Source organism: Neofelis nebulosa, chromosome 8, assembly GCF_028018385.1.
Source record: "Neofelis nebulosa isolate mNeoNeb1 chromosome 8, mNeoNeb1.pri, whole genome shotgun sequence".
Classification (NCBI taxonomy): domain Eukaryota; kingdom Metazoa; phylum Chordata; class Mammalia; order Carnivora; family Felidae; genus Neofelis; species Neofelis nebulosa.
In genome coordinates, this window is record NC_080789.1 from 78,961,183 (window position 1) to 78,988,638 (window position 27,456).

The window sequence follows — 27,456 nt, forward strand, 5'->3', positions numbered from 1 at the left end:
GGGACATTTAGGACCTATGGCCAGATCTATCTGACCCAGGAGATTATTTTTTCCTCGTCAATTAGAAGGCAAATATTTCATGATTAATATGGCTGAAATAACGTTCTTAGGTATTAATTAGTGTAGACTACAACAGTCGCTACAACAGTCATAATCTCTGGTGTAACTTTGTGCCTTCTCGTTGATCCAAAAGTGTGTCCTTCACTTTTTCAAAAAAAAACCTGTGTCCAGTCTTTTGTTTCCCTTCATGCTCAACAGCTTCTGTTCTCTCTAGTTATAAACAATGAAACAAATGGACAATCTAATATTTGTCTGACCCTCAAGGTCACAGGTGGGATTCAGAGTTTCAAAGTTAAGATGCAACATTAACGTACATTACTTCAGGAGGGACCTAAAAGAACACAGATAATAAGTGGCAAAATACTGTATCAAGAAATGTTAAAAATCATGATAATTTTGGTGTGGGCTTGGCTAACACTTTTTAAACTGGACCTTTGTTTCCTTTATCATACTTCTGATTTTTCTCTATTTTTTTCTTGCCAGTCTAAATAGATCTTATCAGAGCCTCAGGGACAGGAGCTAAATCAATTCTATGTGGTGTAATAGCTGGACACATGTTGAGGCCCAGATGTTGCTGAATGTTTCCTACCTTCCCCCCCCCCCATTCATTAAACACCATGCCTTCCTTCAGAAACACTGATGTGTTTCCAGCCTTTTTTCTTGATTTTATGCAACCTTACCAAAATTTTTATCAGCCTTTTCTCTGAGTGCCAACAAATCCATCTGCTTCAAAGCAACAAATGACACAGCCTAAATAAACAATCTTATAGTGAAGGTTGCGGAGTCACTCACTCCATTTTTATGGCCATGCTGATTCGGGGCATTCTGCTGTCAAAGGCTGAGTCCTTTCGGGAGAAACAGTGATTCTTCCCTACCCGACCAGGAAGGATGGAATCTGACAGGGCAAAGGCACGCCAGCACTTCAAGAGTGCCCACCTAAACCACCAGGGAAGCTCAAGCTCATTTCACTGGCAATTCCACAAAGGGCGCGCCGCCCTTTTCGGACGATCGAAATCACCTGTTCAAGGTCGCACATCCTCTAGTTACCGCATGCAATCAGCAAGGTTAGGTAGGGCTGCTGGGTCTACCGCCGGTTGGCTCTCGGCGACACACCGGGCCCACCTGCTACCCTGCAATCTGCGCAATCGCGGGGAGAACGCGCCCTCTCGCGACCGACTTCCCGCCGCAGCCCGGCCTGGAACAAACGCCCTCCGGGGCCCGCGACCGGCGGCGGCGGGGCAGGGGCCCCGGAAGGAGGCGGTGCCGGGGCGGCCCGAGGCTGCGCGTGCGGGAGGATGGGGGCGGGGCGCGCCTATATAAACTCCGTGCGGCGGAAAGGGCGGGCCTGGGCGAGAGCGGCTGAGTCGGCGGAGCGCCCGGCGCCGCAGACGCCGCCAGCGAGGACAGGGAGGGGAGAGGGAGGAGGCGGGAGGAGGAGACGCAAGTGCGGGGTGGCGCCGGTCCACCTCCGCAGCTCTCCTGGCTCCCGCCGGCTTTCGAAGGCGGGCCCGGGCTGCGGCAGCGGCAGCGGCCTCGGCGGCCAGCGGAGGTGAAGCCGAGCTGCGGCGGCCTGTGGGTCGACGCGGCGTAGGGAGGGCAGGGCAGGGCTGGGCGGCCGCCGCCGCGGTGAGCTGGAAGGGCAGCTCGGCATCCCCGGGGCGGGGCCGTCGAGGGCAGGTGGCCCGTGCGCTTTTCTCCGGGTCGGCCTCCCCAGAGGCACCTGCACACGGGGCCCTAGCCTGGTGCCGGGGCGTCCGGAGGCTGTGGGAAGGGCGGGGGTCGGTGCCCTCGGGGCACTTAAGTGACCACCCAATAGAGGCGACTCTCGCGCGGGGCGCTGCGGGGACTGAGGATCAGTGCTGGCGTGCATGGGGCCTGTTATGCCCTTGCTTTGGGGTGCTCCGTAAGGGGATGCGCGGGGGTGAAGGTTGTGAGGACCGCTGACCAGAGCGGTGTGAGGCTCGGGAGGATGAGCCTTTAAACCCGTGTGGTGTGAGTGGTTATGGGTTAGTCTAAACAGAACAGAAAACCAACTCGGGGCGCTCTCAAGTACTTCGCTACAAATGTGTAGCAGTGACGGACTTGCCTTGTAGGCCCCAGAGCAATCAAAGGGAAGTTAGGGGTCTTGTTCAAGAAGCTGCTCCTCAGTTAGTGAATGAGGCTCTAAAAGAATTGTGTGTTGGGAATTTTTCTTTTAAATGGGCTTGTTTTTATGATTGCGTTTGGGGATAGTGGTGAGGGTAACGTAAAGAGGTTACAAAGGCTGCCTTAAGGTCCTAATGGGGAGAGCTTTTTTGTGTGTCATCATTCGACCATAGAAATTATTCAGAATGTGGATTGCCCTTACGAGAAGAGAGGAGCTCTGAAGCCATTGCTTGATTAGCAGTTCTTCTCCCTATGTGGAAAGTTGAATTTCTGGAAACATCCCCCGTATTGTAGATTTTGCCCACGTAAAGGCGCTAGCACTTGGCACTAATCTCCTTAAAAGTAGTAAGATGGAAACACAGTACCTAGCTAGCATCGCTGGGTTTTGAGCTCACTTCTGTGCATAAGAATTTTGAGGGAGTGGGTCTAGACTTTTCAGGGAAGTTCGAGTCTCCATAGTCTCCTCTAGTCTTAATTTACTTTTAACTTTTTTTTTCCTTCCTTCCTTCAGCTTCATCGGTTTCAATGGTGCAACTCTCTTCATCTCCTTTTGGTTACCAGTCACCTTCAGGCCATTCAGAGGAGGGAAGAGAGGGGAATATGAAGTCAGCCAAGCCCCAAGTGAACCACAGTCAGCATGGGGAAAGCCAGCGGGCCATGAGCCCTTTGCAGTCTGCTCTCAGTTCTGCTGCCTCTCCTTCCCAAGCATATGAGACATATATCGATAATGGACTCATATGCCTTAAACACAAAATTAGAAACATCGAGAAAAAGAAGGTAACTTTTTTCCCTCCCATCCCTGTATATGTACCATCTTTAATAAGGGTTAGGGAACTGGCATTTTTGCTTTCTGTCAGGGCTCAGAGGTACTCTTTCCTAAAAGATTTACCTGACCTTGGGATTTAGCTGGCTGAAAACATACAAGTAGGTTAAATATTGGGTATATTAAGCATTTTATTTGATTTCTCAGCATAACTAAATAAAAATATTCCTCATAGTAAAATTACTATGCATGCTGCTGTTGAAATACTTGAAGAGCCAGCAACTTTAAGTCAGATTAATTCTTTGAGTGTAGTATTAATGTTTCTTTTCATAGATGAGTAATAGCCTGATTTTTTTTTTTAGCTTGTTTTCCTTGTGACTTTCTGCAGCAGTTGATATTGCAGTAAAGCTGCTGCAGTCATTGGAAGCTTCAGCGATGGGAGAGCCAGAAAAGGTTTTAGCACTAATTTTTGTGTTGCTAGGTGATCGTTTAAGATTGGTAGGTTAACATTGTAGAAAGCCTTATAAAGAGACTCAAATTATAATCAGCCCAATGTTACAGTAAATGCTGATGTAAAGATCCAAATCATTCCTTATTTCCTGAGTCATGTAGCCTGTGAAACAGTGCTGCACGTTGCTTTGTTGTGTCATGATTCTCTTTTGCTTGTGATAGTAAGGTGAGTGATTGACTATCTGGACCTGGGAACACTTACATATTTTTATTCCAGGATCTAGTTCAACCATAGGAAAGTTGCTTTTAATGGAGGAGTATGAAGAGATTTTTAAGAGTCTGGTTGACTCTGTCTCCCCCCAGCCCCCACCCCCCATGCCAAGGTAGGGAAGAAAGACCAGTTACTAGTAGCTTCTCTGTAACCCTAGCTCTCATCAGTTGTCTTTTGAATGCATGCAGTTGATCACAAGTGTGATAAGGTGAGTGTGCCTGGGTCAGCACAAATTCCCTGCCACTATGGGAAACTAGTCAAAGCACGATCTATTCAAAGCAGGATCTGTTGATGGAGACCCATTAATGTCTTTTTCCCAGGTGGAGGAACTACATATATGTGTATACTTACACGCTCTAGTGTAACTATAGTACCTCCTTAAGTTTGAATACTTATCTGGTCAGTAACAATGCTTTTGTTTGAAGCTTCTGGAAAAGCAATTGAAAGCTATAAAGCCAATATGGGAGAAGCCTAAACATTGCTTTTAGAATACTGTAGTGGGTCATGTCATTATTCTGGGGACAATAAATGCAATTTGTCATGTATTCACTGAAATATGAAACTCCAGGAAAAAAAGCTTTGAGTTAAGTCTATTATAATGCTAGAGAAAATATCTTCTACATTTCTATAATGCTAGAGAAAATATCCTCTTCTTCCATGAAGAAGTTTGCTATTCGACAAATGCCACATAATTCAACAGGTAACTAATAGTTTAAGCATGAGGTTAGAACAGAATTTCTCCGCCTCAACACTATTGACGTTTTTGTGCCAGATAATTCTTTTGTTGCAGACAGGGTGTGTGTGTGTGTGTGGGTGGGGGGGGGTGGGGGGTGGGTGGCTATCCTGTGGAATGTAGGATGATTCGCAGCATCCTTGGGTTCTAGTCACACGATGCCTGTAGCATTCTCCACCTCCTTCTCATCCTTCAAGTAGTGACAACCAAGAACATCTCCAGACACTACCATAGATCCCTGGGGGTCAAAATTATCTCTGATTGAGCACCACTGGGGTAGGGGCATGTGATTGACTAGTTAAGTGTCTGTGTGTTAAGTAGTCTGATTGTAAGTAGAGGCCATGAAGAGAAGAGTTTTATTACTGCTTAACTTTTCTAATTCCAGACTAATGTTGATTGTAATATTTTTTCCCTGGCTGGATCTTATCTACAGTTGCTGCCTGCCTTGTAGTAAACCAGTATTCTTACAGATTGATAGCATACTTCAAGAACTTTGTTTTCATAAGAAACAGTCTGGTATTTAGTTTATTTTTTTTCAGAATTTTGTATGAGACTACAGTAGATACAAGTTTCTCTTTTGTAGCTCAAACTGGAGGACTACAAGGATCGCCTGAAAAATGGAGAGCAACTTAATCCAGATCAGTTGGTAAGTAGTGTATAATCCTTGGGTCACACTTGTTGGCTTTTTTCTTTTTTTCTTTTTTTTTTTCTTAATAAAACTCTAGACGGGATTGGTGAGAGCAAAGATTTGATAAGGCCAATAAAGAAGAGCGAGAATCCACTGGAGTTTTCAGAAGACTTTCTTTTCTTCACTTATGAGATCTTACAGATTTCTTTTGCACTAGCAGATGGTATGGATGGAGGTATGGGTTGCTAAATAAGAGTGAAAATGTAGACTATTGCTAAACATACGGATTTAAGTTTTAAACTTTTGTTAGGCTGAACTAAAGAGGTGGAGGGACGACTAGCTTTCCACTGTTCACTGGTATATATAAACCTGACATCTTTCTGCTCTAAAATGTAAAAGAGTATTTATTCTAGCTTGCCTAGGTTTTCTCCTTTTGCTTCTTCTTAATCCTTATGTATTTTCTCCTTGCTTTTCTTTTTTTTTTTTTTTTTTTTAACGTTTATTTATTTTTGAGACAGAGAGAGACTGAGCATGAATGGGGGAGGGTCAGAGAGAGGGACACACAGAATCTGAAACAGTCTACAGGCTCTGAGCGGTCAGCACAGAGCCTGATGCTGGGCTTGAACTCACGGACTGAGAGATCATGACCCGAGCCAAAGTCGGCCGCTCAACCGACTGAGCCACCCAGGCGCCCCTTCTCCTTGCTTTTCTATCCTAGATTGCTATGTCACCTCTCAGGAGGCATGTTTACTTTAAAAAATAGTGTTTAACTTGTCTGTGGTATACCTGGCACCTGCAAGTTTTATCTAATGTGGTGAAAGTTTCTGCAATATGGAAATAAAAATGCTTAATTGATGTTTGTCTGATACCTCTTGGCTAAGAAGGGACAGAATTAAAAGTTATTTGATCTAGTCTGTAGACCTATCATCTTCATCTTTTTCAACTACGATTTTTGGTTGTGTATCACAGATACTGGCATTCGAGATCTTTTCCCTTATTGACTCCTCTTCACTGACCTAGAATTTTTGTGATGTAGTAAATTATAATTTTGCTGAGGCACAGATTTGAATTGTGTGAGCTCTGAGAATGATGTGCTCACATAGCTGGTGAGAGGACTTAGCTGGGCATCCAGCATTTCAACATAGCTTTGTTCTCAAAGTAGTCATGGTATGTTCAGTAACTTTTGAAGTGATAATATTTTTCTTTGTGTAAATATCCTTGAAGGAAGTGTTCTGATATGGTAGTATTCTTGATTTTGGGGAAATATGGGGGTTAGGGAGAGGGAGGTTGGTGGTTCTCATGGAAGCTCTCTAGCAAAGGTCAAGGACATGCTGTATTTCAGAGCTCTGGCCAGGTAAACTGTAGTCTCAGTATTTCATTACTGTCTTTATAACTACATGTTGCTTCTGTAGCATTAACTTTTATTTCTTGAGTTAAATGCTGACAACTGCCAAATTTATGTTGCCAATAGATAAGCCCTTGGAACTCGAGATTCCTGTGTTCAGTTGCTTATTTGGCATCTCCCGACCCCCAAAACCTGTTCCTCCTCTAATCTTAATGATGTCAGTTAATGGCTTGGGGAACTAAAAGGATGGAGTTGCCAAAATCCTTGGAGAATTTCTCATCTATTTCCTGATAACCACACATCTAGCCCATTAGCAAGGTCAGTTCTACCTTCAAAGTAAATCCGGAAACTGGCCATTTCTCAAATTCCGCTTCTGCCATCCTGGTCCAGGCCACATCATCTTTCATCTACATTACTGTAATAGCTTCCTCACAGGTTTTTCTATTTCTGCTGTATCTCCAAGCTTGTTCTCAACATGGTAGCCTCAGTCATCCTGTTCGGATGCAAGTCAGTTGGTCATTCCTCTGTTCAACTCTCCATTGGTTCCCATCATGGCAGAATGTCCTTACTGTGGCCTACAAAGTCCTACAAAATATGCTTGCTACTTCCTTTCACATCTTTATTTCATGTCCTGTACTTCTGTCCCTTCCTAGCTTCATTCCGGCTACATTGGCCTTCTTGCTGTTCCTCAAACATCCCAGGCACGCTTTTGCTTCAGGGCTTTTTGCACTGTGTGCTGTTCCTACTGCCTGGGATGCTTTTTTCCCAGGTGTCTAAATGGCTCAATTTCCAACTTCCTTCAGCTTTTTATTTGAAGGTCATCTCAGTGAGGCTTGTCCTGACAATGCTATACCTCCATTCCTCCATTCACACTCCTTAGCTCTTTGCCTTGCTTTAATTTTTTAACTAGTAGTGCTTTTCTGACAAACTATAAAGTTTATTGTTTCTCTTTCTCTTAAAATGTAAGTTTCATTAAAGTAGAGATTCTGTCTGTTCATTGCTGTTTTCCTAGTACTTAGAATAGTTTAGAGAATATAGCAGACATGTAAAATATTTATTACAAAAGGATTTACTAAATATAAAATGAATGTTATGATTTTAGATAAAATTAAGCATATAGTTTGTGGTACTTTAAAATTTTTTTTTTTTTTTTTTTTTTTTAACATTCATCTTCAAGAGACAAAGTGTGAGTGGGGGAGGGGTAAAGAGAGAGGAAGACAGAATCAGAAGCAGGCTCCAGGCTCTGAGCTGTCAGCACAGAGCCCGACGCTGGGTTTGAACTCATGGACTGCAAGATCATGACCTGAGCTGAAGTTGGACACTTAACTGACTGAGCCACTGAGGTGCCCCTAATTTTTTTTTTTTTAAGTTTATTTATTTAGAGATAGAGTGTGCAGGCAAGGTAGGGGCGGTGGAAGAGTGTGAGAGAGAGAATCCCAAGCAGGCTCTGCACTGTCAGCACAGAGCCTGACATGGGGCTCTGTCTCATGAATGTGAGATCATGACAGCCAAAATCAAGAGTTGGATGCTTACCTGACTGAGCCACCCAGGCACCCTTAGTTTGTGGTTCTTATGGGAATGAACATCTCTTCATATAAGCAATATATATTTAAGGTAGAAATTCAGAAAATGCAGATAAATTGGAAGAAAAAAAATCTGTAATCTGATCCCTCAGAACTGTCATTAGTAGTGTAGTATTTAATTAGAAAACTCTAAGTTTAGTTTTTAAAGCTGGTAATAATTCACATAGTTCAGAAATTAGGCAATAGTTTAAAAGACAGTTTTTCTTTCACCTTGTCCTTCCTGTGTTCAGTTCTTACCTTACAAAGTAAGGCCCTGGGATTATGATCTGAGCTGAAATCAAGAGTTGGATGCTCAAATGACTGAGCCACCTGGGTGCCCCACTTTCTGTTTATTTCTAATTTTGTGTGGTTGTATTTTCCCAGTTTACTTTTAATTAAGTTAGCTAGTGCTTCTTTTTTTTTTTTTTTAATTTTTTTTAGCTTCTGGGTTTGTTTTAGTTTTTCTCTTTTTCTGCTGTCCTTTGTTTTATTTGCTTCACTTTCTAACTTTGAATTAAGTGTTTAATTCACTTGTTTTCTTTTCTCCTCCCCCCCCCCCATTGGTTTGCATTTAAGGCTGTGAATTTTCCTTCAAGTAATGCTTTAGCTACACATTTGATACTGTATTTTCAATATCGTTGGCTAAAAATTTTGTAATTTCAGTTTGTAAATCTTCTTTAACCCAACAGATATTCTTAATATTGTAAATAAAACTTTCTATGATCTGCATGGCTATTGTAATCCTTTTAACGGTAACTCTTAAGTAACCTGTCAAGACTAAGCTAAAGACTAATAAGATTTCATTGAGATTTCTAATATAAACCTAGATTTTTTTCCTTTGAAATAGTAAGATTGTGTAATGAAGTTTTTTAGAATCCCATTTATAATTTTAATATTTATTTTGGTTCAGATCTGGATTTGAAATAGAGAACTGAGATTCAAGTGAGTGCTTGAGCAAAAGGCAAATGGGTACTTTCAGCTTCAGTGAAACTTTTAGTTTTAAAGAATTAAGATTTGGCATCCATCTCTAGTTGCTAAACTCTGACCCTATGTTATATTTAACGCATAATACAAAACTCTTTTATTAAATAATATGAAATCTTTTCTGCTTTGTAGTCCCATTGCAGTTGGCCTTGTCAAGGCAAACCACTCAAATGTTACATGGGCTTCCTAATTAATATCCTTGTTTTGAGACCTTCCTTTTCAGTTCACCAGCCCTACTCCCTCTAGTGTTCTTTTTTTGAAACCGAAATTTCAGTATAGGATTCTAATCAAAAGTTTAAAAATTCTATTGAGAATTTTAACATGTTTTCTTAAAACTTTTTTTTAAAAGCATATTTATTTTGAGAGAGAAAGAGCATGTGCATGTGCATGCTAGTAGGGGAGGTGCAGAGAGCGGGAGAGAGAGAATCCCAAGCAGGCTCTGTGCTGTCAGCGTAGAGCCTGACTTGGGGCTTGATCTCACAAACTGTGAGATCATGACCTGAGCTGAAATCAAGAGTCGGATACTTAACTGACTAAGCCTCCTAGGTGCCCCAAAAATCTTTAGCATATTTGAGCCTAAAATCATGTTCTGAACTGTGTTTTATTAATTCAACCATAATATATTAAGTACTTACACTGGGGGATTCTGGGCTTAAATGCTAGGGTTATGATGTAAGGGACAAATGTGATCCTTGCCCTCAAAGATACAGTGTGATGAGAAAGAGGTAGGAAATAAGTAAATAAAAATGTGATGGTGTTAGGGTGAGGTACAGAGTGATAATGGATTGTAATGAGGAATTTAACCTAGTTTGGAGAATTCAGGACAGCTTCCTTGAGAAAGAAGTGCTTCAGTTCAGACCTAAAAAATGAGAAGGACTTAGCAAGTTAAAATGGGGAAGGAGGAAGAAGAGCAGGCTAGGCAGATGCTAGCATGTGTAAAAGTCCTGAGTAGGGAAAGAATGTTTTTACAAAGAGGAAACTGGAAAGAAAGCCAGTATCGATGGAGTGATGTAGTTGGAATGGGAAAGCTACATGTACATCCTTATTTCCCGTTTAAAGACTGTGTTTTTTCTTAAGGTCATCATAAATGATACAGGTAAGTTTTAAGCAGAAAATAACTAGATTTGTAATAAAATCACTTTTAAGGGTGAGTGATGGTTTGGAGGTGGTATGTGTGGGTGTAAGAAGACTAGATAATGGTTGGCTGTAGTCTCGGTCAGAGGTTATAGATACCTTGCTGGTACCAAAGTAGCAGCAAAGGAGTTTGGGTAAAGTAGATTCAAGAGATAGAATTAGCATAGCTTGGTGATAGGATCTAGTAGAAGAAAGAGCCAAGAATGGGTTCCAGGTTTCTGGCTTGAACACTTGGATGGATGGCAGAACCATTTATTGGGCCTGGAAACCCTGGAGGAGAAGATGGTTTTGGGAGGAGAGGATAAAAAGCTCAATTTTGGACGACTGATCAAAAAAAAATTTTTTTTAATGTTTGCTTATTTTTGAGAGAGACAGATAGTGCATGTGAGAGCATGAACGGGGCAGGGGCAGATAGAGAGAGGGAGACACAGAATCCGAAGTGGGCTCCAGGCTCTGAGCTGTCAGCACAGAGCCTGATGCGGGGCTCAAACTCATGGGCCATGAGATCATAACCTGAGCCAAGGTCAGATGCTTAACCCACTGAGCTACCCAGGTGCCCCAGGACCACTGATTTTTTAATGTGGCTGTGAAACATTAAGGGGTGGGTAATATCGAATAAGTGTTTGAGTTACAGGTCTGGAACACAAAGAAGTTTCGTGTACAGTTAAGCTCATCTGTGTGGTTGCTGATTGAAACCATAAGAAAAGATGAGACTATGTTGGATGAGAATATAGAAAGGAGAAAAGCCTAGGACAGAGGAACTTTGACATTTAATGTTTGGATAATAAAGGCTAAAAATATTTATAGCCAACTTTAGGGTCAGGTATCATTTTGAGTGATTTGAATTGGCCAACATCTCTGTGATGTAGGTCCTGTTTATTTTGTAAATGCTAAAAACTGGGGTGAGAGAAGTTTATGGAAAAATTACTGGTAAGTAAAAAGCTGGAGAAATGGGAGAAAAATGGAAGTTTAGTGTTATTAAAAACAAAGAGATGTTTGTAGAGCCAGAAGGTGCTTTTGTGTGGAAGTCTTCTGAGAAACCAGAATGAGAGTTATAAAAGATCTATGGATTTAAAAGGTGGTATTGACATGCTTACTTTAGCCAGGATAGTTCTGGTGGAATGATGGAAACAAAATCCGGGTTGATAAGGGCTGAAGAGGAAATGGAGACTGTGTAGCCATTTTTGAAACTTTGAGACTGAAAGGAGGGGGTTGCCAGAAAGGCGCTTTTTATTTTTCTTATTTAGGTTGGGGGAGACTTGAACTTGTATTTATTTATATATTATATTTATTTATATTTATGTTTTTTTTTTTTTTTAAATTTTTTTTTTCAACGTTTTTTATTTATTTTTGGGACAGAGAGAGACAGAGCATGAACGGGGGAGGGGCAGAGAGAGAGGGAGACACAGAATCGGAAACAGGCTCCAGGCTCCGGGCCATCAGGCCAGAGCCTGACGCGGGGCTCGAACTCACGGACCGCGAGATCGTGACCTGGCTGAAGTCGGACGCTTAACCGACTGCGCCACCCAGGCGCCCCTATATTTATGTTTTTGAGAGAGAGGGCACAAGTGAGCGACAGACAGAGAATCCCACAAGGGACAGAGAGATATACAGAGAGAAGTGGGGCTCACCTGGGGCTCGTGTTTTACCAGAAACGGGGCTTGTGTTCACCTGAAGCAGAGCTTGAGCTCACCTGATGTGGGACTCGAACTCACAAACTGTGAGATCATGACCTGAGTCAAAGTCATATGCTTAACAACTGAGCCACCCAGGCTCCCAAGACTTGAACTTGTTAAGTACTAGTTTAAGCATCAACAGAGAGTGAGAAATTCAAGATTTTTTAAAGGGAATCATAGAGTAAGATTTTTTATGAAGACGTAATTGAAAAGGATAGAAGGTAGAAGGATATTTCCTCCAGTAAGCAAAAAAAGGAAGGAAGAAAGGATGTATTCACATTGGATGATGGGAAGTTAAGGTAGTTCCCATTTGATGCTGCTTTTCTTGAATTAAAGTTAATACCATTTGGGAGTAAATATGAGGGAGTATTCCCTTCTGGTTTTATATACCTCTGAGGGCTGTATACTATGATTATGTTATCTGTGCAAGGTTCTATAGTTGGAATACCTCTTCGTCTTTTTTATTATGAAATAATACAGCTGCAACTAAGTGTCGCTTCTAGGTTATACTGCATAATAAAGCAAGCATCAGAATCCACCATTCAACTCCAGTAGTACATTACCAACACCACCAAAGCTCCTTCCCAGTTCTTTGTCTTTACTATAACCTGACCCTAAGCTGCCCACTGCCATTTCCTTGCTTTATTTTAATAGCACTTGTTTGTTGCCCTTGAATCTGTTAGAGTTGCTTTTTAGTACCTTATAATAAATGTCATCATACTGTGTTCTGCAGTTTGTCTTTTTCACTCATTATGTTTAGGATTTTTATATTAAGGAAAGTAGTTATATTTTATTTGTTTTACTCTACTTAGTAGTAGTTTGTGAGTAGATGATGTCCTACTTAGAGCAATCTTATATGTGTTATTGAGACACAAGTGTGAAATTTTTCAGGGTGCACCTGAAAAATTACCTATCATGGGCTGTACGGTATGCCCATAGTTAACTTCATAGGTAAAAATGCCAAACTTTTCCAAAGTTATTATACTAATTTATGCTAATGCTGGTGGTACATAGTTATATAGCAGTATATAGGTAGACTATACTTTTGTAAAAGCTTATGTTATCAGACTGTTTTTAAAACAGCTTTTTTGAAGTATCATATATAGATCATAAAATTAACCCATTTTAAGTATATAAGACAATGATTTATAGTCAATTCGTAGAGTTATGCAGCTTCCATGACAATCTAGTTTTCAAACATTTCTGTAACCCTTCCAAATTCCTTTTTGTCTCCTTATTTGCTTTCTATCTCTATAAGTTTGTCTTTTCTGGATATGTCACATAAGATAGTTTCCCATATGGCTTCTTCGAGTTATGATTATGTTTTTGAGGTTCATCCTTGGTGTAGTATGTATCATTAATTCATTCCTTTTTATTGCTGATGAGTGTTCCTTTGAATGATTGTACCACATTTTGTTTATTTACCAATTGCTGGATATTTGGATTGTTTTTATTTGGGGCCATAATGAATATGCTGCCATACAAATTTGCATGTAAGTCTTTATGTGGGTATATGTTTTCATTTCTTTTGGGTAGGTACTAGAAGTGGGATACTATATTACTTTAAATATGGAGACTTTAAAATACCGTATATCTTTATGTGGTTAAACAAGTTTCCCACCTTGGTTTGTTTCATATTAGCCCTTTGTTTTTCCAAACAGATTAAAGTCCCATTAAAAAAAAGTCTATGCCTTTCCTAATTACCAACTTTGTTAATCTGTGAAATCTTAAAAAAAAAAAATGCCCCTTGAATTTCCAATATTTTGGGGGTATCTGGGTGGCTCAGTCAGTTCAGGTCTTGATCTCAGGGTCATGAGTTCAAGCCCTGTGTTGGGTTCCATGCCTGGCGTGGAACCTACTTAAAAAAATTTACAATATGGGGGCTCCTGGGTGGCTTAGTCTGTTTAGTGTCTGACTTTGGCTCAGGTCATGATCTTGCTGCTCATGGGTTTCAGTCCCACATCGGGCTCTGTGCTGCCAGCTCAGAGCCTGGAGCCTGCTTCAGATTCTGTGTCTCCCTCTCTCTCTGCTCCTTCTCCACTCATGCTCGCTCTTTCTCTCTCTCTCAAAAATAAATAAACATTAAACATTTTACAATACTTTTGTTATAATACTTAATTTTGTCTGTTATAGGTAATTGTTTACAAGTCTTTTCTACCATAGTATAAATTTCTTGAAGTTGCTTATTTGTGATCCTCATTCTGCTACTTGTGTACTATATTTGAGTAGTGAATGAATATTGACAGAGGAATACTATTGGCTCATTGCTCTTGAAAACCACAGGCTCTAGGGGTGCCTGGGTGGCTCAGTCGGTAAAACGTCTGACTTTTTGGTCATGATCTTGCAGTCTGTGAGTTCGAGCCCTACATTGGGGCTCTGTGCTGACAGCTCAGAGTCTGGAGCCTGCTTCGGATTCTGTGTCTGCCTCTCCCCCACTCATGTTCTGTGTGTGTGTCTCTCTCTCTCAAAAGTAAAATAAAACATTAAAAAATTTTTTTAAAAACCACAAGTCTGGGGCGCGTGGGTGGCTTAGTCGGTTAAGTGTCCAACTTTGACTCAGGTCAGGATCTCATGGTTCATGTGTTCAAGCCCCACATCGGGCTCTGTGCTGACAGCTCAGAGCCTGGAGCCTGCTTCTGATTCTGTTTCTCTCTCTCTCTCTCTGACCCTTCCCTGCTCACGCTCTGTCTCTCTCTCTCTGTCTCTCACAAATAAACATTAAAAAAAGAAAAAAAACACAGGTCTCTCTGATCTTATACTGTACACTTCATAGTTAGGAACTCAAGTCTGTTGTTATGGCTCAGATTTCTAGCATAAAAATTGAATCTTAAAATTTATATAACTTCTATTAAATGCTCTCTCTTCCTATGTTTTTTGAGTATGGCTAGTCCATAAAGTCTTAAGTCTTTTCTACTCTTTTTATAGGAACACTTATTTTGACATATTTATATTTAGAAGTTAACAGAATTGATGTTTTCTTATCCTATTTGGTAGGAAGCGGTGGAGAAATATGAAGAAGTTTTACATAACTTAGAATTTGCCAAGGAACTTCAGAAAACCTTTTCTGGACTGAGCCAAGATGTGAGTACGTTTTCTTTGCTATTCCTGAAACCACTTTAGCCACGGATCTGGAAGAAAATATTAGCGTTCATTAATGGTGTTCAGTTATTACCATCCATCTCATTCCTGCTGATATTTTATTGGGGGTGAGGGGGTTGACAATAGCTATTGAAGAACTAGTGTTTTCAGATTTCTGGAGTCTCAAGAGAGCACAAATGGTGTCCGAATATGAGACACTGTGAATAAAGTATTAGTTGTCCAATGGGTATTCACTGTGGAGTTTTAGAAATCATTGAGAAGGGGAATAAAAACTATTTTGATGGACACAGTTTACAAAAGATTTTTTAGAATATAGGCTTGTAAATTTGTATAACACAGGCTTGTAAGTTTAGCATTATTTAACGTATAAAGAAACAGAATTGGTAGACTCTTTTTCTTGAGACCATGGCAGTTATTACCAGGAAGATTTGTGATTCATGGTAAATAGAGTTAAGTCTGGTTTCACAGCTTGTTAGGGTCTCTGTGTTGGCAGTCCAAACTTCTGTCTCTGACAGATTTAGTCAGTAATTAATATGAAGCCTTAAGCATTCACTAATGAAGTATTCTTCCCTGTTTTAGAATTGTATTAGAAGGCCCTTTAAAGATCATCTTTTAACAATTAAGAAATATTTTTGTAAATTCATTTCTGGGATGGGGAGTATGCTTCATAAAATAGTCTCTTTCACTTTTTGGGTATCTTCTTGTATAGTGAACTAAAATTCTCTTCTCCATTCCTCTGGCATCAAAAAACCTCCAAAAACAAACAAACCCAACACATCATTTCTAGGCTGAGGACATCTATCATCTTTTTATAATATCATTGCTTTCTCTGGATGTTTGATTTACTTAACTCTTAAAAGGTAGTGTGTAAATCTGAAATAGCCTAGTATAGAGCCATTATCTTCTGTTTTCTAGAAAATTCTGTTAATGCAACTCTAAGATGACATGAGCTCTTTTTGTCAACCATAGTATATTTTAACTCATGTTTACTCATTTATCACTTAATTTTAGTGCTTTCTGTGAATTTCACAGTTGTTAAATATTTCTAGGCTATTTTAGATACTTTTAAATTGATTTTTTTCCTTATGATTAATCACTCCCCCATTTGTTAAATTTATTTAGTTTTGACCCACTTTACTATAAAAAGATATTTCATATCTTCTTTCTGGTTGGATGTTTGGAAGTATACTTCTATAATACTTAAAATTTTCTATTAACTTTTTTTACTCAAAATTATTTGATAATTTTAGTTTTTCATTCAGCTGTTTATTTTTTCAAAGTATGTTTTGTTTTATCCTTCTTTTTATATTTAAATCTTTTTTTAAACACCTTCCAAGTGCCAGGTACTTCTGTAAGTCAACTTGATTTTTACAGCAATCCAGGAAATAGATGTATATAAGCCCCATTTTACAGATAAGGAATCCAATGCTCAGAACAAAAGGAACTTCTTCAAAATCATATAGTCAGTAAGTGGTAGAGTGAGGGTAGGACCCTAACTACTCTTTATCTCTAAAAATTGTGTTCTTTATACAAGTGTATAGTATCTATCTATTTACATGCTTTTCCACTGCTGTTGTCTAGAGGTAGTTACCAATCCACCAAATTTTGTTGCTATCCATGAGGTTATTTTTTCTAATTTGTACTGTGGATTGACTTTCACTTTAGGTGAGATATTAAGGTACTTTGGAACATGCCTTAATGAATAAAGACCCCAAAGGTGCTTGCCAAATACCTTCCAGCCTAGTAATTTTTTGAGTTTCCTTTTATTAAAGCCTTTCTTTTGTCAAACCTCTTTTAATGAGAGTCAGTTTTATAGTGTGTAACATTTTCTTTACTTACAAACTAAAGTTGGAAGCCTTTCTGTTCATCTCAATTACATCTCTCTTTGTCTTCATGACATATGCTCTTTCCCTTGGTGGGGATTTATTATTCTAAGACAGGGATCAGAAAATAAATTTTATTTTTCAGTGTGATTTGTTGATAGTGGTTGACTTCATATCTTCTGCCACCCCCGCTTTTTTTTTTTTTTTTTTTTTTTTTTTTGAGAGAGAAAGTGGGTGCAAGTGAGCGATGTGCAGAGAGAGAGAGAGAGAGAGGGAGAGAGAGAGAAGTTGGCCTGGAGCTCACCCAACACGAACTGTGAGATTATGACCTGAGGTGAAGTCAGAAGCTTAACTGACAGAGCCACCCAGGTGCCTGTATCTTCTGCTTCTTTACAAACCAGTCCTCAACTGGTAGAAGAGAGGAAAATGTAACCTGACTTCTTAGTTTCTATATAAATAAGGAGAAATAGGGTGTTGTCAGTAGTTTTCTGATTATGATCTAGGAGACAGTGTACTTTCTTACTTGATACGTGATAGTCATCTGTCAGGCTTTATTTTGGGCATTAGTGATATATTGGTAAACAACAGAGATCTAGTCATCACAAAGCTGAAACCTATGGGGATGCAGGTAAATAAAAAGATAGCCTTTTAATGTAATAGGTACTTTTTTTTTTTTAATTTATTTTTGGGACAGAGAGAGACAGAGCATGAACGGGGGAGGGGCAGAGAGAGAGGGAGACACAGAATCGGAAACAGGCTCCAGGCTCCGAGCCATCAGCCCAGAGCCTGACGCGGGGCTCGAACTCACGGACCGCGAGATCGTGACCTGGCTGAAGTCGGACGCTTAACCGACTGCGCCACCCAGGCGCCCCTGGAATAGGTACTTTGATAGGGGGAGTTCAGGGTGTCTTAAGCCCATAAAAACACTTAATCCAGCCTTGGGAATGGCTAAAGACAGATCTGCGTTAATCCTGGGATATAAGTTTGTCAGTTGCCTTTCTCTGTACCATCATGAAACCGTCCAAGAGAATCCCACTGTTTTGGAGAGCTAGAATTGCCACCTCTATTCTCCATCGTCCTCAAACAGAAACTGAGGATAATGTAGTTTTGGTAAATGTTACTGGTGTAAGTCCATATTGAGATCTTGGTAAAAGCTTTTCTGAGCCTTTGCTGTCCTGAAAGTATCCTTGCCCTTGTAAGCTCCAGCCAGTCCATTTCTCATTCTTGAAATTTTACCTTCACCTATGATCTCTTGTCCCTGATAGTGGCACAAGTTAAATTTATTAAGTGATCTTCATACCTCCTAGAAAGGAATTAATAATGCCTTAATGAATCTTTTCCAGAGATTCCCCCCTTCTTTTTTTTTTTTTTTTTCCAACGTTTTTATTTATTTTTGGGACAGAGAGAGAGCATGAACGGGGGAGGGACAGAGAGAGAGGGAGACACAGAATCGGAAACAGGCTCCAGGCTCCGAGCCATGAGCCCAGAGCCTGACGCGGGGCTCGAACTCACGGACCGCGAGATCGTGACCTGGCTGAAGTCGGACGCTTAACCGACTGCGCCACCCAGGCGCCCCCCCCCTTCTTAATCTATTAGGATTTATGAACATGTCTTTTGTAGAGTCCTAAATATGATGGTGTATCAAAGTACTTTAACTTGCATATAGGAAAACTTTTAGATTTTTGTTTTATTCTCTTAATCTTCATACTTGGAAAATGTCCAGTATGATGGAAACATTACAATCAGAAAAGCAACTATGGGGAGAAAAGACCTTTTAGGTTTCTTACTGGAAATAGATGGTACTTTTTATTAATTGGTATTTTATAAATGGGAAGCCACTTCTGGGACCCATGTGTTATGTCAGACTTTAAGGTATTATAGTTCTGAGCTTTAGAGTAGATTCAGTCTGCTCAATCTACATACACATTTATTTGAGGGGAAATTTATGTTCTGCTAACTATATGTTTTGTCAGCTAAATATTGAAAAATACAACTCCATCCAGACTGACAAACTTTGTGAAAATATCTTAGTTTTACTTAAAAAAACAAAAACAAAAACAAAACTATTTGCTGTGTATGTATTTTAGCATTACATTGGTAAGACATTTTATTTCTGTTTGGTTTTCAATTCCTTATGCTTTAGCCAGTATTCTTTGGTTGAAAATTGACCTTTTTAGTTTAAATACTCTTCCCCTGCAACAAGAATTTAAAAAGCAAAAACAAAAACTTCAAAACTAAACTGGAGCATTTTCTTAAAATCTTTGGCTTAAAAAAGGCTTATATACATAAATATTGAAAAGTTAAATTTGGGGATTAATATGTGCATCAGTGATAGGTACTTATTGCTTATCATAGTGATATCAGAGGTACTAGATATAGCTTGGTGTTGGGAGTCAGATATTTTGACTTTCTTAGCTTTGGTTACCTGAGACATACTAGTTTATTACTCAGTCCCTTCCTCAACTGAAAAAGAAAAGGGGATAAATGAACCTGTCAATTTCACAGTCAGTGTTATATATGTGTATGCATATATATATGTATATATATATGTATATATATATATATATATACATATTTATATATAAAATAAGATTCATCATCTAATCTCAGCTCTTTGGCATTAGATTTTTGTGCACTATGAATTGCTAATATGAGATGGTAGAAAGTTGCCAATTTTAATTAGAATTTTTTTTTAACAGCTACTTAAAGCGCAGAAGAAGGCCCAGAGAAGGGAACACATGCTAAAGCTCGAGGCTGAGAAGAAAAAGCTTCGTACTATACTTCAAGTTCAGTATGTATTACAGAACTTGACACAGGAACACGTCCAGAAGGATTTCAAAGGGGGCTTGAATGGTGCAGTGTATTTGCCTTTAAAAGAACTTGACTACCTCATTAAATTTTCAAAACTGACCTGCCCTGAAAGAAATGAAAGTCTGAGGTAAGCCGAAGAAAATATTTTCCTAAAAGAGAACACATAACATTTTAGCCTAGTTTTTTAGTTTTATATATTTTATAGTATTTATACATACACATATACATACACACACATGTACACACACATATGTACGTATATAATAATTAAGAAAACATTATTGTGATTCACAATGGGAAACATTGGCCAGACCAGACTGTGATAGGGTTGATAGGCTATCTAGAAGGAAAGTCAATTTGAATGATCTCATTAATGTGCTTTTTTTATTGTAACATTGATTTTAAAAATGATGTCTCATCAAGTTTTGCCCCTATACAAGTATTAATTATGTATATGCTTAAAGGTTTTTTTGTAATTGTCTCAGGCTATTGTATTAGCTGAGAGTCTTTGCCTTCTTACTACTGCTGTACTTAAGTGGAGGTTAATAAAATTTAACTTGGCCAGTATCTTTAAACTTTCAAAGTGAGATAGGGACGCCTGGGTGGCTCAGTCGATTAAGCGTCCGACTTCAGCTCAGGTCACGATCTCGCGGTCCATGAGTTCGAGCCCCGCGTCAGGCTCTGGGCTGATGGCTCAGAGCCTGGAGCCTGCTTCCGATTCTGTGTCTCCCTCTCTCTCTCTCTGCCCCTCCCCCGTTCATGCTCTGTCTCTGTCTCAAAAATAAATAAAAAACATTAAAAAAAAAATTAAAAAAAACAAACAAACTTTCAAAGTGAGAATTATTTGGTGGTCTTCTTATACTGTGAATAAATACTGAGAAGCAAATCTGATAATTTCAAATACAAACCCAGCAACTTGAGGCTACCTAGTTTTTCCCCAGTTATCTGTTTGCTGTTTTTGCTTTGATGGGGGAAATCATGTAATGAGCAGATCTCTGTGCTTCTGCTTTGTTAGATATGGGTCCTTCCAATGTTGTGTCTTTGGCCATGCTAAAGCAGAGTCAGATTTCAACGATTACTGGAAATCAGCCCTGTATCAGGAAAAAAATCTAATAAAACTCTCAATTATCTCTATAGTCATATGTATTTTTTTTTAATTCCCATTCTGATAGTGTAGTCCATCATCATCACCTATGTGGTTGTTTCCTTCTCTTCACTTTAATGAATTTAGGGAGTGTAGCTTACTTTAATATGTGTAAGTGAAACATAATTTGAAAAATAAGCTGCTCTCTTTAAAGTCAAATGCAGCTCTTAATATTGCCATTCCACTGTTCTTCCTTCTAGGACATACACTTGGTAATTAATGACACTGCATTGACAGCCTCAAACTCTTTTTGGTCTGTTCCTTAGTGGGTCTATTTGATACAATATTTTAGTTGTTTTTAAGAGAAAATGCTTACGTTTGATATCCATAAATAGGCATTTTGTCATCTTTTACAAAATTTTAACTTTTTGAGAGAGTAAAAAGACAAAATTAACCTTGAATGTCCTGATTGTTGACGAGTTCTACCATATAAGTTGTACTGCTCCACATGTATATGTGTGTACCTCTAAAGCTACTTCGTTCTGCTCTGCTTTTCCTTGTCAGTGTTGAAGACCAGATGGAGCAGTCATCCTTGTACTTTTGGGACCTTTTGGAAGGTAGTGAAAAAGCAGTGGTAGGAACGACATGTGAGTTTTCTCTACTCTGGACTTATGCACTAAATATTAGACTTTATGTTTAGAAGTTTAGTATGATATTGAGGGCTGAAACTGTGTCAGTTCATTAGAACTTACATGTCTGACAATGCTATATTCATAGGGAAAAAGATCTCTGTTTAGTTTGGTTAAAAGCAGCTACTGTAGGGGCGCCTGGGTGGCTTGGTTGGTTAAGCGTCCGACTTCCGCTCAGGTCATGATCTCGCGGTCTGTGAGTTTGAGCCCCGCGTCAGGCTCTGTGCTGACAGCTCAGAGCCTGGAGCCTGTTTCAGATTCTGTGTCTCCCTCTCTCTCTGCCCCTCCCCTGTTCATGCTCTGTCTCTGTCTCAAAAATAAATAAACGTTGGGGCGCCTGGGTGGCGCAGTCGGTTAAGAGTCCGACTTCAGCCAGGTCACGATCTCGCGGTCTGTGAGTTCGAGCCCCGCGTCAGGCTCTGGGCTGATGGCTTGGAGCCTGGAGCCTGTTTCCGATTCTGCGTCTCCCTCTCTCTCTGCCCCTCCCCCATTCATGCTCTGTCTCTCTCTGTCCCAAAAATAAACGTTAAAAAAACGTTGAAAAAAAAAATTAATAAATAAATAAATAAACGTTAAAAATTAAAAAAAAAAAAAAGCAGCTACTGTATAATCATACTCACTAAATGGAACCTAGGGAGAGTTTTTAAGTGGCAAGTCACTATGATTTGAGAATAAGAGCTGAAGACTAGTGCTGGCTTCAACACCAGCTTGACCATTTTGGGGTTCAGTTCTCTGCATAGCAGTACTGTACTAGTTCTATTTAAGAATCTTAAATACATACATTGTTATGTATCGGACCTGCCTAAGAAAATGGGGATGGCTTGGCTACATAGTCTTTTGAAGCATTGTTGTCTGTCAATCTGGAAATGATCTGGAGAGAAAGAGTCTTTTGGCTTCCTAAATAGACTTCAGCCAAATGACCAAGTACAAATGAACATTAAGTACATAGTTTTGTGTACTAGCTTAGGATAATGAGAACACTACAAGCTGGTAAACATTTTTGTTAGTAGTGAATGCTTCCTTTTTTGCAAATATATTTGTAGTATAATGCTTTCAAAATTTCTATGTCCTTTCAAGTTTAAATTATAGAAATTTTTTTCTTGGTTAGAATGCAGAATGATACAAATAACTTTGAGACATAGTTTGACAGTTTCTTACAAGTGAATGCTTACCAAATGACCAAGCGATTATACGGCCAGTACCCAAGAGAATTATAAACACATGTTCACGTAAGTACTTGACATGAATGTTCATACCAGCTTCATTCATGATAGCCCCAAACTGAACACAACTTAGATGTACATCAACTGATAATTGATAAACAAAATATGGTATGTTCATACAATAGAATCTACTCAGGAATAAAGAAAGGATAAACTGTTGATACATGCAACAACATGGATGAATCTCAAAATAATTATGCTGAGTGAAAGAAGCCAGACCAAAAAATGGATACTTATTATATGATCCCATTTATATGGAATTTTAGAAAAGACATAACTAGAATGATAGCAGGTCAGTTGTTGCCAGGGAGTGGGAGGAGGGGATTGATATAAAAGGGACACGAGGGAACTTTTGATGAAAATCTTTTATATCATGGTTCTGGTGGAAGTAACATGACTATGTATCTGCTAAAACTGTACACTTAAAATGACTGAACTAAAATGAATGAACTAAAATTATACCTCAAAGTTTATTAAAAAAATAATAAACAGGGCGGCTGGGTGGCTCAATTGGTTAAGCGTCTGACTTCAGCTTGCATCATGATCTCATGGTTTGTAAGTGGAGCCCGCTTCGATTTCTGTGTCTCCCTCTCTCTGCCCCTGCCCTGCTCGTGCTCTGTCTCTCTATCAAAAATAAGTGAATATTAAAAAAAAAATATTAAAAACCTGTCATAGTACTCCTATGAAAGGAATAATAGACCCAAATCAAGTATGGGCACCCAAACGTAATTTGGGAATTATGTTTTTAGGGGATATTAAAAGTGAAATAGACTTTAGATCTGTTTATGGTGCAGCTACTTTAACATCATTTTAAGATTTTTCTTGTTCATCAAATGGTGATATGCTCAAATGGTGATATGCTAAGAGTCACAGCATAATTCAAGAGTAAAATCTTTATCATGGGATTTTGGAGTTTAAAAATCCTTTAGAGATCGTCCAAGATAGGGTTTTCTAATGGTTATGTTTGAGGAACTTTTACTTCTATAAAGCCTTAATTACTTGGAAGGTAGAATAATTGCTAGTTGTGATGTCTTTGGGACAGATAGGAAAAATGGCTGTTCTCTCAGTTCAGGGAACAGATGTGTGCTTTTGTAACATAGCCTTTGATTAGGGTCTCTGATTTTAGCCGTTTTTCAAATGGTGGAAATGGAGGCCCAGAGAAACTTAAGTGACTTGCTAAACTTTGGGATTCTGATCTTTAAAATTTATATTGATTCAGCATGACAGAAATATGGCTTGCACATTTGCTGTTCATGATACTGACCAGTTCTTTGAATCCCCCCAATGTGGGGTGTTGACATACTGTAACTAGGATAAAATTATATTAGGATTTCTATTCCAAATAATTTTCCGTGAACTATTAGGTTATGTGATAACTAAGTCTTAATCACTCTTTCTTAGACAAACACATGAAAGATCTGCTGTCTAAATTGCTGAACTCAGGCTATTTTGAAAGTATCCCAGTCCCAAAAAATGCTAAGGAGAAAGAAGTATCATTGGAGGAAGAAATGCTAATAAAATCAGAGAAGAAAAAACAATTATTGAAAACTGAATCTGTCAAAGAGTCAGGTTTGTTGTGATCTCGGAAATTCTTTATAGTAGTTGCATTTTTTATATTTACACAGAATGAGTGAAATCATTGTAAAAGGATTGCCTTATTTTAATTTGTTAATTTCTACACGCATGGAAATCTTTACTTGCTGCAGGATAAACTTAGGTTTAGAATAGGTCTCTAGGTTTTATTACTGTGATTTACAGAATGAATGCTAACAGAAACATAGGTTATCCTTTGTTACAAGAGAATACCCTGCTGAAATGAGGCCCTTATGGAATTTGAATGAACCTCTTTGTTAAATTGTTAGTAGGATAATTGATTTAAAATTGTCACTTAAAATGTTTATAGTAGAATCCAATATGGTAGTAGAATGAGAATATAAATAATCTAAGGTTAACATATTTGGAAAATGTTTGCCAAAATCAGTAAATGTACTTTTCAAAATTCTACCTTTCTTAAGGGAAGAAATATTTTGAGTGAATGACAGTTTTGCTCCTGTCTGTGGAAGCTCAACTTATTAAAAAAAAAGTCATCTCTATGGGGGTAGAGAAGGCAGAGTTCCAGTGGCCACTACTAGCATGATTCAAGTCATTTCTTATGTCTACTTTCTATTAGTTCTTAACACTTAGTCTAATGCTTTAGGGTTTCCATTCCCTTACTACCTTCCAACCTTAAACTGGCTCGTAGGAGACCTTTAAGGCCTGTTTCAATGACTAATTTTTACACCATGGGACTAGAGGTATAATTTGAACTTGAAAGAAGCTGTATTTGTGTGTAAGAGGAGATAGTCTTATTTTCAATCAGTTTTTAACTGCAACTTGACTTTAGAAAAGTGTCATATAAGGAGAACTACTAGTTTTAGCTAGTCTCAGACCACATGCTTTTGACCAACAAGCAATAGTGAGAATTACTCCTGCCATTAATATATTTCATTGTACTGTCCCTTTTTTTTAAATATGTTACTAGAATGAATTACAGTTGTAATAAGTCTAAAAATGTAGTTTAGTATTTGCTTAATACTCCTTTTATCTTTTCAGAGTCTCTTATGGAACTTGCACAGCCAGAGATACAACCACAAGAGGTAAGTTTCTGAAAGGTAATTTGCTGATTTTGGCTTTTGAGACTTTTGTATTGTGTTGCATTTAGGAGCTGAGGCTCTGGAACTAGATTTCTTAAACTTGAATCCTAGTTTTGTAGCTTATGAGCTTAGTGACTTTGGCTACGATGTCTAGCCCAGCTGTGTCTGCTCTCCTCATGTATATAGGATAGGAATAATAGTAATGCCTGCCTTATGAGGCATCTTGTGAGGATGAAAGGAGTCAAATTCTAAATTACTTAGAATTTGAATTTGACCTGGTGCACAGTAAACTGCTCAAGCGTTAGCTACTGTTCTTGGCCCTTTAAAGATGGGTAGGATGGTAGGATTTTGCTCTCGTTAGAACTTACTCATGTTGGTAATAAAGTATTTGTTCTCTTTTTGGAGTGACATTGAAATTCATGGAAGCTGAAAAAAACCAAAGAGTCAAAGTCACAGTATGACTGATAGAGAAATAAAGAAAAGGCTGCTAATTCAGGAAACATAAGGCTTAAGGTTAAATAGTGTAAATGTGTGTAGTTGAACTATATCCTCTGCCTTAACATTTTAGGGAGTCAGGTAGTAGAGTGGTCTAAGGTTGGCAGAGGCAGAATAACCTTGGTCAAAGAGCCTGAATCAAGCAAACGTGGCACGGTGATGTGCAGTTCTTAGGTGGGTCAAGTATACATTGCTACTGTTGAAGTATCAAAGGTTGTATTTCTGTTAACTGAGGGAAAAGAAATGGACAAAAACATAGGATGGTCTTTTCAGGTAGGATAAGGACAGAAATTTCCTGTTAGTTTAGTATAGTGACTCAGACCAATGGACATAGGAATACTAATAGAGTTCAGTGTTCCCCTCAAGGTCTCTCAAGGTCTTTTTTAAATCTTGTGACTCAAGCACCTATTTTCCTCTGGTCTAGTTTCTTAACAGACGTTACATGACAGAAGTAGATTATTCAAGCAAACAAGGTGAAGAGCAATCTTGGGAAGCAGATTATGCTAGAAAACCAAATCTCCCCAAATGTTGGGATATGCTTACTGAACCCGATGGTCAGGAGAAGAAACAGGAATCCTTCAAGTCTTGGGAGCCTTCTGTTAAGCACCAGGAGGTATCAAAGCCTGCAGTTTCCTTAGAACAGAGGAAACAAGATCCAAAACTCAGGTCTACTCTGCAGGAAGAGCAGAAGAAGCAGGATGTCTCTAAACCTAAGCCAGCTCCTAGCCAGTGGAAGCAAGAAACTCCTAAATCCAAAACAGGATATACTCAAGAAGAACAGAAGAAGCAGGAGACACCAAAACCTTGGCCAGTTCAGCTGCAGAAAGAACAGGATCCAAAGAAGCAATCTCCAAAGTCTTGGACACCTTCTGTGCAGAATGAACAGGACGTTACCAAGTCATGGGCCACTCCCATGTGTGAAGACCAGGATTCAAGACAGCCAGAGACTCCAAAATCCTGGGAAAATAATGTTGAGAGTCAAAAACGCCCTTTAACACCACAATCACAGATTTCTCCAAAGTCCTGGGGGGTAGCTCCAGCAAGCCTCATACCAAATGACCAGCTCCTGCCCAGGAAGTTTAATACTGAACCCAAAGATGTGAGTTTGTTTTTATCAGTCTGCTCTGGTCAATGTAGGCATAAGTAAGGACTGGTGGTAGTCATAACTTTTTAGTACTCTTTAAAAAGAATCTCCGAAATCTGTGTTAAATTCATGTATAAAGTATTTCACTTAACTCCTTAACATGTAATTGGTTTTCCCCTTGAAATTGGAAGTAGACCTAGTCTGTGTTTTAAGCCTAAGCTGAGGTAAAATTTCCACAGTTAGAAACTATTGTTTGAATGCCCAAATTTTAATGACATGATATGACATGAAAATAGTGAATAGCTCAGACAAGACCTTAGTGTGAACACATGAGAAATGTAAATGCATGTCACAAGACGAGGGGCTTGTTTTACTGTGTTTCATTCATCATCTTCCGCCTGGCACATGGATGACCTTTTCTGCCAGAAGTTACATTTTTCTGTATTCTCTTGAGTTTCTTTCACTCTTTGTAATCACTCAGGTTAGCCTGCACTCTTTGAAGAAGGTACATGGTGGTTGCAGATATTCCAGTAGTAGGTCGGGTAGGATCTGAATTAGTTCTCCATTTCTGTTTCAAAATGAGAATTTTTCTGGAAGTGGAAACTATAGGCTTTAAATATTCTGTAACTAAGTTTGGAATATGAGATTTAGTTCAAATAGAAGACCTCATTCTGTTAATGATAACCTATTTCAAGAAGATAAGAAGGCTTATAATGAATAAGCCTTGGATTCACTGCTATTAAGGTTATTAAATTACAAGTTAT

At 39.0% G+C, this 27,456-nt stretch overlaps 1 protein-coding gene across 15 annotated transcripts in view; it reads left to right on the top strand.

Moving 5' to 3' along the window:
- The first annotated feature begins 1,398 nt into the window (after positions 1 to 1,398).
- Positions 1,399 to 27,456, top strand: part of CAPRIN2 (caprin family member 2) — a 46,823-nt gene continuing 20,765 nt past the window's right edge. For 7 of the 15 annotated variants that reach the window (XM_058743189.1, XM_058743191.1, XM_058743190.1 and 4 more), the window contains exons 1-9: positions 1,478 to 1,609; positions 2,717 to 2,982; positions 5,006 to 5,068; positions 14,746 to 14,832; positions 19,373 to 19,611; positions 21,133 to 21,215; positions 23,882 to 24,049; positions 25,073 to 25,116; positions 26,033 to 26,707. In XM_058743189.1, the coding sequence (XP_058599172.1) occupies positions 2,731 to 2,982; positions 5,006 to 5,068; positions 14,746 to 14,832; positions 19,373 to 19,611; positions 21,133 to 21,215; positions 23,882 to 24,049; positions 25,073 to 25,116; positions 26,033 to 26,707 (1,611 nt within the window). In that variant the 5' untranslated portion in view covers positions 1,478 to 1,609; positions 2,717 to 2,730. The other 8 variants (XM_058743193.1, XM_058743195.1, XM_058743196.1 and 5 more) reach the window with 4 other exon arrangements.